At 42.1% G+C, this 13,950-nt stretch overlaps 1 protein-coding gene across 5 annotated transcripts; it reads right to left on the minus strand.

Moving 5' to 3' along the window:
- Positions 1–159: 159 nt before the first annotated feature.
- LOC134082862 (trypsin-like) lies at positions 160–13,462 on the minus strand. Of its 5 annotated transcripts, XM_062538880.1 has the most exons (6): positions 12,951–13,459; positions 1,980–4,606; positions 1,577–1,736; positions 914–1,173; positions 502–638; positions 160–398 (listed from the first exon to the last, which is right to left on the minus strand). In XM_062538880.1, exons 2-6 carry the CDS (start codon positions 2,017–2,019, stop codon positions 249–251), a joined length of 747 nt encoding a protein of 248 aa, XP_062394864.1. In that variant the 5' UTR covers positions 2,020–4,606; positions 12,951–13,459; the 3' UTR covers positions 160–248. The 5 variants fall into 5 exon arrangements, with proteins under 5 accessions (XP_062394864.1, XP_062394863.1, XP_062394862.1 ...); XM_062538879.1 differs by lacking the exon at positions 1,980–4,606 and having other exon boundaries at positions 12,951–13,458; XM_062538878.1 differs by lacking the exons at positions 160–398; positions 502–638; positions 914–1,173; positions 1,577–1,736 and having other exon boundaries at positions 2,296–4,606; positions 12,951–13,460.
- Positions 13,463–13,950: the final 488 nt, after the last annotated feature.

Raw genomic sequence — 13,950 nt, forward strand, 5'->3', positions numbered from 1 at the left:
TTGAAAGGGGTTGTTATGATGTTGTAATGACCTAATGCATATTTAAAAAAAAAAAGTTTACTGTAGGGTTTGTCATAATTCAAAGGGTTAGGCTAGACCAGATCAACTTCAAAACAAATAACTTCAGCAGCAGTAAATAACATGACCACACAATGTTGCTTTGACACATTTAATTATTTTTTTTTTTTTAAACCCAAAAGCTTTTGGCAGGCCTTGAGGTCAGATATGCAAGGAGACTGGACATTTTCTCAGTTGTTGGCGATGGTTTGCTGAACCCAGTCAGTATAGCGGCACACAGCAGCATACACCCCAGGAGCGCCAGCCTCAGCACAGCCAAAACCCCACGACACAACTCCATACAGCTCTCCGTTACAAACCAGAGGGCCACCAGAATCACCCTGAAAGAGAGCATATTCAAGGTATTAAGTGACTCATACTATAATAAAATACGCCCATGAAAAGAAGGGACTCTGTTTTTGGAGAGGACAAAGATGTGTGTACCTGACAGGAGTCTTTGCCTCCTTCCAGGAAACCAGCACAGAACATGTTATCAGTGATCATCTGGCCATAGGCACCCACACACTGGGACTTTGAGAGCACAGGGAGGTCCAGGCATTGCAAAAGTGATGCATAGTTAACTGAAGAATGTAGAACAAATATATTATATAAAAAAAATGATACAGATGAATAAAACAAGCTACTTTATTTCTGTTGTACATGTCTCATAATGTTTCCAATTCAGCTCCCTAGATACAATTCAGCACCTCACTCCTAACGTTGCATACATAACAGTACAATGGCCGGTCCTATAGCTCTCATTTTCCCTCAAGTTCAAGTATCTAAATCAAACTTGGCAAAAGGGAAGCAGTAATTACTAGTGATACTATAGTCACACTGAACGTGATGCCCTCACCCCCGGTGTCGATCTGATTGCCCCATCCAGACACAAGGCATTTGGCGCTTGGTTGGGCACAGCTGGTGGCCAGTGGAATGGGCTGGACGTACTTGTTGAAGACGGCTGGCTCGCTCAGCTTGATCAGCATGAAGTCGTTGTCGTAGCCATTGTCATCGTAGGCAGGGTGGGGGATGACCTTCTCTGCCCAGATCCGCTGCTCTGTGCCCTCCTCTTTGAACAGGTGGTGCTCTCCCAGGTGAAGCGACAGACGAGGCGCACTAAAAGTCACACCAGGTAGAACAAAACAGTCTTGGAATAGCCTACACTCTGAGGGAATTAGCCTTTTATTTGCAGGGTAATTTCACAAATCGGCTAAGAAGAGTCACATCAATACGTCTAGATATGATACCTGTAAACTCAGAGACAACCAATAAACTAAACCAATGAGACTTGAAATGATAAATATTTGACGCTTGCAAGTGACTTTTTGAAACAGGGAAAGTAAATAAAATACAATGTGTACACAACTATATGGGTTATAATGGTATCGCAGGTTAGACATTTTAATACTTATTTCCTCAGTGCTCCATGAAATACAGGATGAAAAAAACTATATCAATGTCATGAGTTATGCACTCAACTGTTGGCACAAGTTTAATAACAGACGGCGTGAATACTCACGCGACATAGCAGTGTGCAGCAGAAACGGCCCATCTCTCATTGATCATCGAGGCCCCACACCAACGATTTCCATCGTCGTAAGTCAGATAGACCTGCCATGGCTGGGAGTGTGGTGAACACTCATAGCCTCCAATGATCCTATCCCCATCACCACGGCATTCTGCTCCAGCATAGCAGTTTATGTTTATGGTTTTAGTGAAACTTAACTTAGTCTTAGTGACACTTATGCTCCAAAGTGACTTACAATGGCATGAATAAAGATTACATTAACATTACAATGAACAGTTTAAAGAAGTCATGGCCTAAAAAAACCCCAAAACAATAGTTGTTAACCCTTGAGTACATGCTAGATAGTAAAAAAGGAAGCTTAAAATCACTGGACCCCATGATTGAAGGAACTTACCCACTGCCAGTACAAGTAAAGCAAACAAGACAGTCTTCATTGCTACACAGACTGGTAACTGGAGAGTCGGCGACTGAAATTGACTGCTTTCACCATATGTATGCTTCCCATACTAATTAATCAACCAGAAAAATATTATCAATTAAAACAACCAATGGAAAAATACCACAGATTATTTCAGTAAACCAAGCCACCTGTTCAAACCCTTCTTATCAAGCCATGTTATCAGTGGCAACTGGTTCTAACTAGATTTCCAAACAGCAGTCACACAGACAAGTGGATATGAAGCGACCACAAAATGTTACAACAATTTAAATCAAATGCAAATCTTTTATTGAATTTATTTTCATGGAGTTAGTGTCATTAAAGGTGAGAGCATAAATCAACTTCACTCAAATCAACAAGCATAAATCTGGGGGGAAATCATAACATTCAAACCAGAAAAAAACTGCTCTTAGAGAACAGCATGACAACAGTCATAGAGCAATTTGTGGCAACATCAACAGTGCCCAGACAGACAAAAACATCCATACATCGGCGAATTAGTCAATGCAAAATACCAAGTTACAATTAAGAGATAATGAAAAGACTAATCAAGGCTTTTAAGAGTAGTATTGTTGCTAAACCAAGCACCAGTAGTAAGGTTTTAAAACGCACAAGGAGACGGTTTAAAAGGCCCTAACTAGAAGCAACTGCATAGACACATGCTTCATTATCAGCTGAATCTTAACTGAAGTCTTGCGTCACCTACACATGCTATTACCTTTCATTGAGGTCTTATTGTACATGAAATTGTGAAAAAAATATAGACAATCTTTGGATACAAATCAATTATAGTAATCCCATGTAGTAATAATAAGGCACTACAGATAGGCACACTAATGATGAAACAAGTGAGGGCACAGCTATGATTATGATAAGTTGAAGACTAGTATACACCTTGGAATGTATGGTGATAATGAGTCCCGCCCTGGCTTGGATTTACAATACAGACAATATTGTTCTGAAGCACTGTATGGACATAAAGCTCCAAGCAATGACGTCTCAACTTACAGCATAGATCTGATGCTTCATGCCATGTATACTACATTCACTTGAAAAAGAGTTAGTCAAAATAAATGAGGACTCTGATGTGTTCCTGAACTTTCAAACTTTCAAAAACTTTTTTAAAGTGACAGTGAAGTTAAATGACAACAACTAGATGAGGTAGACAGGTCAACTTCTCAAGCCCAACCCCCTGTATTACATAATCCATTTTTGGCCCACTCACAGTTCACCGCTTGCATGTCTCATGTAATGCAGGTGAAGCTCTGCCTCTTGGAAGAAAGAAGTCCCACATTCAAAGCACCTCCATTCCCCTACCGGTTGCACAGGTGCAGATACCTGTCCTGTGAATACCACGTCGTCATCATCCTCCTCTTCCACGCAATGGCCATCTTCTCTCTGGACTACATCATTTCCTGTTCTCTCCATCGCCTCTTCCTGCTCCTCTTCTTCTGATGAGTCAGCATTTGCATAACCCTCCTTGTTGCCATTGTAACTGTCAATCTCTTCATTGTCCCCTGACCCAGAACCTAGCATTGCTTCTGCCTCGTGATGGGCCTGCCACAAAAACTTGTCAGGTGTCTGGGCTACACCCTTGCTCCCAATGAGCTTTTTAAGCTTTTCCACCACACTAAGCTTTTTATTGCCATGGTTAGTGCTCTTACCCTGGTCCAGCTGTTCAGTGGTACCTTCCTTGTAAACACCTAGATGTGTCTTATGGTGTTTAATCAGATTGGCCAGCTGTGGAAAATCCTTATCACAGAAGCTGCACTTGTACGGCTTGAATGCTTTGTGATTGCTGTAGTGGTAGCGCAATTCGGCAGGCGATTTGAAGGACTTGAAGCATAAGTTACACCGATGACGTTTCGGGTCATGGTGAAGCAAATGCATATCCAGGGATTTCGCGTCCTTGAAGCCCTCGGAACAAGAGAGGCACCAAGATTGTTCCTTCTTGTGCATTTCCGTGTGCTCCAGCCAGGTCTGAGCGGAATGAAACGACTCGTCGCACTGGTCACAATGGTGTTCTGGGGGTTTATTTGCCACTACAGTCTTTCTGTGCACTCTCATGTGTGCTGACAACTTAATTGCACCCTTGAAGAGCTTCCCACAGACTAGACAGGGGTGGCTACTCTCTACCTCGGAGGCAGTGTGTGACTTCTGGTGGTTTCTGAATGACTCCAGGTAGTAATACACTTTTTCACACAGGTCACAGACGTAGACTTGATTGTTGTTTCCATAGACTGGCTTCTCCTCCGCCGACAGCATGGCAACGCGAGGGCGAACCTTCACAATCTCAGAGGGTTTGATCTGGCAAGTGCTATCAAAAAAATCCTCTTCCTCCTCTTCCCCCTGATCTGCGAAACCAACGACATCAACTTCCTCATCCTCATCTTTATCACCAATTTTGTATTCATCCCTCCTCCTTTTTCCACCATTTTGGTTCTGAGGCTGCAGGGGGCGCTTCTTTGCTGTATTCGCCAGCTCGGCCTCCTCTTCTACATGTTTACGCAGGTGAATCTTGAAGGCTTCCCAGCGTGTGAATTGCTGCCCGCAGTCCTGACATCTCATGCTACGCAGCTTCACTACGGGAGGGGAGAAACATTAGGCCAGTTAACCAAACAGTTTCATTACACATAAAACATTGACAGATGATCAAATGATTAAGTAGCCCAAGTCCTCTGTGTACAGTAAAAAATACTAGGCTTAAGGTTAGTGATTCTTACTTTGACAAATACACATGCACCCTCTGAATGTTCATGAATGTCTTTCTCCAGCATATGCAGGTTAAATATACTCTTTAGCATATATGCAATATGCACTCTAATACTGTAACCAATCTGATTACAAAAAAAACATCAAGAAACAAATGATAAATATCTTTGAATAGTGCTTTATTTAGGCATTGCATACAATCAGGATAGTTCAAAGTAGTAACCTAGTAGAGATCACTCAAACCAATGCATTTTTACATTTAAGATTCATAAGCATGAAACTTGTCTCTAAACCCATTAAACTTCAGATTACATGGTGTGTATTTCTGGTCTGGAGTGGAAAGTCTACCAAGGTTTGAGGGTTAATAAAACTTCAAAAGCAAGTGTTGACTGTTTAAGGATTAGCAGAGCAGACCTAAAAACCAATTTCTTTTTGATGTATATATCAGACTTTTCCAAGGCCTTGTATTTGATGACATTTAAGTCAAAGTATCAATGTTGGATAGTTCAACAGATATGTACCATAAACAAGAGATAAATATGTACTCAATTTGTGCTTCAATAACTGAAATAATTAATGACAAGCATATATATTTCAAGTGATTTTTAGAAGTTATTTACAAATGACAATTTATGACCACTGTCTCACTAATCAACATCAAAGCACATTAAGGGCAATAAATGCCACATAACTAGTCACTAGATAGGACAATCCTTCAATCCTTGACATTACACAGTCAAAGCTCATTCATGGGTATTTCAAATTAGAGCATGTTTGTAGGGGAATATAGCAGATAACTGAGAATTTTAAACAAGGCGTGCTGTTGAAACACACAGTGCAAAGATTCCCTTCTCACTGAACTAGCAGAAACCAACTTCGTGAACCCACAACAGGGACAAACATGTTTTGCCTTGCTTTTTTTTTAATTCACTTGCCATCAGTTTCATGAAACAAACCTGTATGGGTTTTAGTTTATTTTTATGCTTAGTTTGTAGTTAATGCTGAAAATCTGAAACGTATCACTAACTAGATAGGTAACTCAATCTATGAGAAAGCAAGATTAAAAAAAACAAAAAGTGTTTGAAAAACCATCTCATCAAATCCAAAGAAATGGAGATGCCATTCCTCTCCATTGGGTATCATCAAAAGATATCCCTTTGAATTCTAGCTTTTACAGAGTATAGTTTGATTAAAAAAAAAAAAAAACTACCCCACTAGGTGGCACCAGTGTACAGAAAATCTGCATGAGGTATGACAAGAACCAACCTAACCCTCACTAACTTAAATAAAACCGATTTATTTACCCGCTACAATTATTCAATATTTTTTGACTGATTTGAAATCAACACAAACAAAAATCATTGTTTCATCTAAATCAACAATAACAGAACATCATTAATATCAAACACAAAAAAACATTACAAGCCAGCTAGTTTTGGACTAACAGTAGAGCATGTGTAGTGTTAATAATATGGGGAGGGGTGTAAAATTAATAAAAATAGCCTGATAGGGAGTCAAGTATATCAAATTAGTAGTCCTAATCACAAAAGGGTAGAAAAGGGAGAGCATATATGCACACACACATCAAATTTACATTAATGCAAAACAAGGTCGGGGTTAGGGGCAGAGTTCCACTTCATCCACTAAATAATAGTTTTAAGTGATGGTTGCACTTGATGGTTATGACCATATGGAAAAAGTCTATAGCACCCCATTACCTATAATAACTTATTTGACAAAAGTGTTATATGTAATAAAAGAACTGATCACTACACAGGAAATATAGATCTCAAAGTACTTTTTGTCCAGCGCAAAAATTTAGCCTGAGAAATGAACATTGACTTCTCATAGTAAAACCTGAAGTCACATTATACACACAAAGACTACACCTCAATAAAGAACTTCTTTTTGGACAGAAGATCTAATCAGATCTTATAAATCATAGCGTCTTCATACAAACATTCATTCTTTAACCCAAAGACATTCTTTTATTATCTTCAAATCAGTATTCTCCACGTGCATGTTCTATGTAGTGCTGATGCAACTCAGTCTCTTGACCAAAGGACATTCCACACTCGATGCATGTCAAGCTGTCACTGCCTCTAGCAGCTGGGTCAGAACCAGAATCTTTCGGTTCTTTTTCACCCATGCATTCCTGGTGGTGATCAATGAGATCCCGGATCTCAGTGAAGGTGAGGGGACACAGGGTGCAATGGTAAGTGGGCTGATCTTGGTAAGTCTTATTATGCTGATCCTGGAAAGTCTTAGTATATTGATCCTGGAAAGTCTTAGTATGCTGATCCTGGAGAGTCTTAGTATGCTGATCTTGGAAAGTCTTAGTATGCTGAGCCTGGTGCTGCTGCAAGGCCATGGGAGACAGGAAAGACTTGCCACAGTGCTGACACTTGTGGCCCTTTTGAGGGGTAGGAGGTGCAACAGGTTTAGCGGTGTACGGCTTGACTTTGGGCGGCGAGTTCTTCTCTGGGCTAGGATGAGGGGACTGAGGTTTGGGCTTGAGCCCAGGCGAGACTGAGGTACTGAGTCTGTATCTTAGTTCAGTGGGCAGTCGTTTACGGACCTCATCGTGCCAGGAGAGGTGCTGCTGCAGCTGGGCCTCTGTCCAGTAGCCCCGGCAACAGAGGGCGCAGCAAAAAGGCCGTGTCTTTGCTACGTCCTTATGCGCCTTCAGCTGCTCCTCACTAGGGAAAGCCTTTCCGCACTTGTGGCACTTGAAGAAGCACTTACTAACCAGCTCTACAGGTCTGCGTGGAACAGGAGTTTCTTCCACTTTCACTTTTGTGACTAGGGGTTTGGGGGGCTCAATCTTTACAACTTTGCGAGGCTCAACCTTTACTGCTTTGCGGGGTTCAGTCTTTAGTGCTTTGCGAGGTTCAACCTTCACCGCTTTGCGGAGCTCAACCTTCACGGACTTGCACGTCTTTCGGTGATTGTAAAGGGCTCCCTGAGAACTGTACCGTTTTTCACAATCAGGGCACGGGAAGGGCTTCAGGGGCACAGCGGGTATAACGGGCTCAACTGGTTTCCTGTGCGCTTGCCATTTGTGTGCTCTCAGTCCTCTGATTTTAGGGAAATTCTTTGGGCAGTGGGGACACTGATGAACTTTCAGTTTCAAGTTGTTCTTTTGTGATTGAGAGGTATTTGATGGACTGGCATTGGTTGGCTTGCGAGATTGAACGGATGGACCTTTAAGGGAAGGGACTTGGGGGGATGATGATTTTTCAGAAATGGGCACTGTTGAGTTGGCATGGTGATTCTCAAAATGCGTTGCCAACTGTGTGCCACTAAAAAAGGTCATGTCACATTCTGGACAAGATAAAGAGCTTGCTGAAGGCGTAGCATTTGACTCAGGGAGCAGATCTGCTGTTGGAGACTTCTCTAATGGCTTGTCTTCGAGTGGGGGGTGGTGTTTTTGATGCCGTCGTAGAACACACAAATAGAAGAATCCCTTGCCACAGAGATTACAAAGAAAGGGCCCATTGTCAACAGACTTTTTAACTGAAGTTTCCTCCTCTTTTGACAAAAATCCAGCAAATTTTTTATCAGTGTGCCATCGCCTGTGAGTCCCTAAAGCAGAATTATTAGTAAAATGTCTACCACAGTCAGTGCAAGTAAATGGATATTTGCCAGATTTCTGTTCTGTGGTCAAGTTTGCCCCTCGACTAAGTCTGGAAATCTTTGATTTGACCAGGTGAGTGTGAGTCTTAAGATGGATTCTTTTATGAAAATTAAGTGCTCCTACGACAGCAAAGCTTCTCCCACAGACAGCACATTTATATTTCAGATCAACCGTTTTTGGTTCTGAGGAAATCTGGGAAACAGTCTCAGATTCAGATGAATTCTGTACATTTTTGGGCATAGTGGACTCTGACTTCTGTGCACTTTCTGTGGTCGGCACCTGATTGGCCTTGTTGTCTTTATTTTGTCCACATTTCTTTTTGTGTTTTTCTAATTTTGCCTCATTTTGAAATTTATTAGGACAGGTTGGGCATTGCAGCTCTTCTCTAACTTCAGATTTTGATAAAGAAAAGCCCGTCTCGTACCCATGACTTCTCATGTGGAACTGGAGAGCCATTGCACGGGAGAAGAGTTTCCCACAGTGTGTGCAGCTGTATGAATTCTTTTTCACTTGTTCTACCTGAAAATCAAATGACTTGATTGGTGGAGGATTGGTTTGGGCGTCCCCATGTACAAGCTGGTGTTTCAGGAAACAGGTGAGTAAGCGATAAGACTTGCCACATTCTCCACAGGTGTGTACCTCCGTCTTCTTCTGTTTATGTCGCTGCATATGCCATGCCAGACTACCTCTTTTCCGAAACTTATGCCCACAAATAGGACATGAAACACGACGGGGACGGCCATTAACAGGGTTACTGGTGTCAGATTTCACAGTTGCACACTGTGGGTGGTACTGCTTGTGATGAGACAAGGCTCCAAAAGACCAAAAGCTCTTGCCACATCGCTTACACTGGTGAACCTTTGGGCCGAGAAGAGTTTTCTTTGGGTTAAAAGGCTCTTTCTTCACCTCAGGTGCTGCCTTGGTCTTAACAATTTTTCCAGGGTAACACGTCTTTCTATGGTTGTAAAGACCACTGGCATTGGAGTAGCTCTTGTCACAGTTCTGGCATGCAAATGGTTTCTTTTCACTGTTATGATGCTGCTGATGGGAGTGCAGGGCAGAGAGTCGGGAAAAGCGCATTCCACATTCATCACATTTAAAGCTGTTCTTTTTAAGCTCTGCAAGCTGGTATGAGATTGATTTGTAAGGGGTTCTCTCTTCGTGTTTCCCCAAGTGGGCATTATGTGCAGGCATTGAGTAACTTTTATGGCCGCAGATATCACAGACAAAGTGGCGCTTCACTACAGAACTAGTGGCAGAAATCTTCCTCTTAACGCATGCTTTTTTACCCATTCCGCCTCTGTGCCATAGCCTATGACAACGCAGGCCACCGGCACTTTCAAACTGTCTGCCACACTCTGGACACTCAAAGTTCACAATCTGTTGTGGTTCACTTCTGAACAAACCTTTTTCCTTTATATTTTGGTCACCAACATGACTAAAGTTGACCTTCACAATTTTCACATCAACCTCAGGTTTGTAATGCTGTGCTGATGTAGGTGCATCATTCTGTGTTCTAAGAGGAGGCAACTCCTCCCTTTCATCAGCATCAGATTCACACACCAATTCCAGGTCAGGATTCTGGTCCTGTTCTAGGTCGTCCTCACTTCCTAACAGTGAGCCGTCTGATGCAGTTACACTAACAACCTCTACATTCAAGTCTGCAGTCTCTTCCATGTAATCTGTCTCACTGCTGTTGAGTTCAGCTGTAATCTCTGCACTATCTTGCGAATAAGCCATTGCCCCAATAGCAAAGTTTGCCGCTTGCTCTTTGTTGGACAAGTACAGCTTTTGAGGTGATGGAGGGGCTGCGTTGGATGTTTGAGCTGGAGTTTCTAGAATGTCGCTGTAGGCATCTGTATGGCAAAGCTGATGAGACTGGAGAGCTGAGGCTCTGGAGAAGCGCCGTCCACAATCCTGACATTCAAATGACTTTTTCTGCAGCTGACACACTTGATGAAGGAAAGACTTTGCAGGTGCCTCCTCACTGTGAGCCAATCTTTGATGCTTGTGGAAAAAGGTGAGTGAGGTAAAAGACTTGCCACACACCTCACACTTGAGGGAGACACCACTACTGCGAATCATGTCGCGCCTTCTGTGCCAACGTTCATGGCATGCCAGTGCCACTGGGCTCACAAACTGCTTTTCACACTGTGAGCACTTGAAAGGCAGCTTACTTTCCTGCTTGATCACTTTAACAACAGTGGGGTTACATACAGAGCTAAAGCGTTGATGTGTGCTCAGGCCACACAAAGTGCGAAAAGATCGACCACATTCACAAGCATATGGTGTGGGTGTTTTTTGCCTTTCATCTGTTGCCTTTTGACTTTCATCTACCGTCTCTGCAGCTTGGTCGGAACCTTCATTTTCATTTGCGGGTTCCTGGGCCACTGGTGCCTTTCCTGCGGCACCCGGTCGAGGTTTGATCAGTTTCACCTCATGGCAGCGGCGATGGGCATCTAGAGCTGAAGCACGAGAGTACGAACGGTCACAAGTGGGGCACTGAAATGACTTCTTTTTGAGGTCTGCCAACTGATGGAACACAGACTTTGAAGCCTGTTTGTGGGAGCGTTGATGGTTGAGATACTGGCCAATGGTACAATATGTCTTACCACAGTCTTGACACTCATAAAACCTTTGCTTTGCACCAGGTTGTCCAAAACTGTTCTCATGACCGTGCCTCAGTGACTGATTACGATGCTTCAGTTGATGACTGAAAAAGCCACGTGAACTTGAAAATTTGCGCCCGCAAAGAGCACAGCACAGAGTCCGCCGCCCGCCATCCTGAGAGACAAGAAGGTCGTCGAACTGAGAGTCACTGTCCAGGCACACAATAGGGCCGTCGTGGGTGTGCGCTCGACGGTGCTCCAGGTAGATCTCTTTGTCCCCGAAGGTCTCGCCACAATCCACACAGCGGAGTTGCCACTCCCCTAGAAATAGAAAGGGGAAAATAGGAGGTCAGGGCGACTCCTGTTGCCAGAGAAAAGAGAAAAGGATAAAAAGTATAGCAGCATAAGGCTAAAAAATTGATTACCTTGTTTCATCAATTTATTTCCCTCCGTTCGTTTTTTAAATAATAATAAAGAAAACGCCACTGTCTTAAAATACAGATGTTTATTAAATAATTTGCACACAAATTGGTTTGCACATGACAAAGAAGTTATTGAATAATAGGAACAAAAACATTCTGAGCTGAAAACAACAACTTCACACATGATTTGTTAACATTCATTGCATGACTGCAACAACAAGCAAGCCACACAGAAAGTGCTGATAATGAAACTTTGAAATATACTTAAAAGTAAAACAACAATAGCCCCCACTTGTTGGCAATCACTTTTCAGTATGCATTCGTGTGCATTTATCTATTGTCGCCAGATAAAGAATATGTATGGATAGAAATTATCCATAGGCCTAAAAATACACAGCACTGGGTTTGGTCAGCTTTTCAAATTTGGGAGGGCCAAAAAACACAGCAGGGGCTATATTAAATGATGAATGACATAACTACAACTTCACATGGGCAATCCATAGAATTCACGCATAAAACACAACATATATAGAAATGTAGACCTTAAAAATCACAATTTAGTAATAAGAGAAATAATTAAATTGAAAATATAGCCTGATATTGTATACTTTTGCAGGGAACAATTAAATTAACATTATGTGCATGCATAGATCTGTGCAAAACCTTGATGTTTTATTTCGCTTCTTTACACTGATGCCACCTGTTATTTTGAATACACGCACGTTGAAGTCAATACAGTATTATTTACTCGACTCCCTAGTCCGTGGTGAACACTGCAAATGGAGGCTGATAGGCTACTGGAAGCACTGTTTTGTTATGCTACTGGCCATACAACCAACGGACTGTAGGTTGTTGTTACAGATAAGCCCAGCTAACTCTGGCAAGTCCAAACACGGGCGCGATTAAAACCAGAACCAAATGGCAACGCCAAAACGGTCAAGTCGAGAGCTGAAAAAGCCTGTTAGGTCTTCAGATGTTACATTTAAAGCCCAACTTTGTGATATGATGTTGAACAACTAGCTAAGTAGCTAGCTAGCAGACTAGCTAAACAGATGTTAGCCGTAGACGGTTGCTAACCTAGCTCCGTGATTGTTTCTTTCAAACAAGACTATTTTCCTTTGGCCATAGTATGGCCATTAATAGATATGCATCCCAATAAAAGCTTAACGCTACCAAATTACGTATTGGCAATCACACATGGGCAGCGTTAATGATCTACTAGCAGTCACACATCTAAAGTCGAGAAGACAGTTTGTTTAACACACGTTAACAGTTTGGTATGGTTCATTTACTAACAGAAAGCGGTTCGTTATCATAGGAGACAACCATTCCCAACCACGTCTGCGAGTAACAATAACCTTTTTTTCCTTGCTTCTATGCTTCACTAACGTTCGCAATATCACCTTAGTTCAATGCAAGTGTTAGACATGTCCAACATTACATATGGGGCCGACAAACATCAGTTGTCACTAGCCAGCCAGCTTCCCAAGGAAGCTAATTAGCTAACATTAGTCAGGACATAACATTTGCGAACATGGTTACTCACCATCAACATTTTCTTCTTGAGTGGACTCACTCCCGTTGTCAGCAGCGGTCTCCGACTCTTCACCAACATCACTTAAGTTAATCTGCATATATTCTTCATCCTCGATCCGCTCTTCTTTTATTATAATGGATGGCATGGCGTTCATCCCATCCATCTCGGCGTGGTTCTCAGATGTAGCTGGGCCACTAAGCCTTGAGTCTACGAATGCACCTAGGTCTTCTGCTTTAATTTGGTTGGGATTGCTGGATACTCCAGCATTACAGGTACCCTCTTCGTTTTCTTTTGAAAGTACAACAATATTTCCTTGCAATGTGCCACCTTTTTCGTAAACAGCAGCCATGATGGCTCTATTCAACCCAGGGGCCCCTTGCGCTTCCCTGCAACACAGCCACACGGGTGGATGCAGAGAACATAGACAGTACAAGGAAGAACGGCTATGCTATGCTATCAACACACAACAGCGCGGAAACACTTCGGCGGCCCCAGGAAATTACGTCCAACAACTTCCCTTAGTCTCAAAATGGCTTGAAATGGCGCGACTACAGTTTAATTATGTCTTTATTATTTTAAAAAGACAAACAGTATTTCTCTTTCTTTCCCACATTGATCAATGTAAAAACAGAAATAGCCATGGTTGTCTTATATGAAGAACACGTGTGCTAGTATATTGTAACTACACGTTATCGCAAAAACAGTATCGCAAATATTTGGACCATGTTGCACAAAGTAAGCAAATAATAAGGCTACTCCATAACATTGTGAAATTGCATTTCTTATTTCAAAATTCCTTACCAAGTCTGGTCACATTTTCATATGGAAGGAAGCAAGAAAGATAGTGATATCAGTTAATGTTCTTCTTCAGCACCTAGGCCTAAGGCGGGTTTTTTTGTCACTACATAGAATTACTAAAGTAAAAAAATAGTAAATTTCGTTTGGTCTTTTCCTGTGTGAATGAAGAAAGATCAAGAAATATTTGAATAAGAGAGAGTATAGGTGCAGT

The sequence above is a fragment of the Sardina pilchardus genome, chromosome 6 (genome assembly GCF_963854185.1).
Source record: "Sardina pilchardus chromosome 6, fSarPil1.1, whole genome shotgun sequence".
Classification (NCBI taxonomy): domain Eukaryota; kingdom Metazoa; phylum Chordata; class Actinopteri; order Clupeiformes; family Clupeidae; genus Sardina; species Sardina pilchardus.

What these genes read in the sequence shown, in the direction of transcription:
- LOC134082862 (XM_062538876.1), bottom strand. Translation starts at nt 13,290, where the DNA reads ATGGCTGCTGTTTACGAAAAAGGTGGCACATTGCAAGGAAATATTGTT. An exon ending in TCAAGAAGAAAATGTTGATG is followed by an intron (nt 11,304 to 12,950) that starts GTGAGTAACCAT and finishes TTCTATTTCTAG; the next exon opens with GGGAGTGGCAACTCCGCTGT.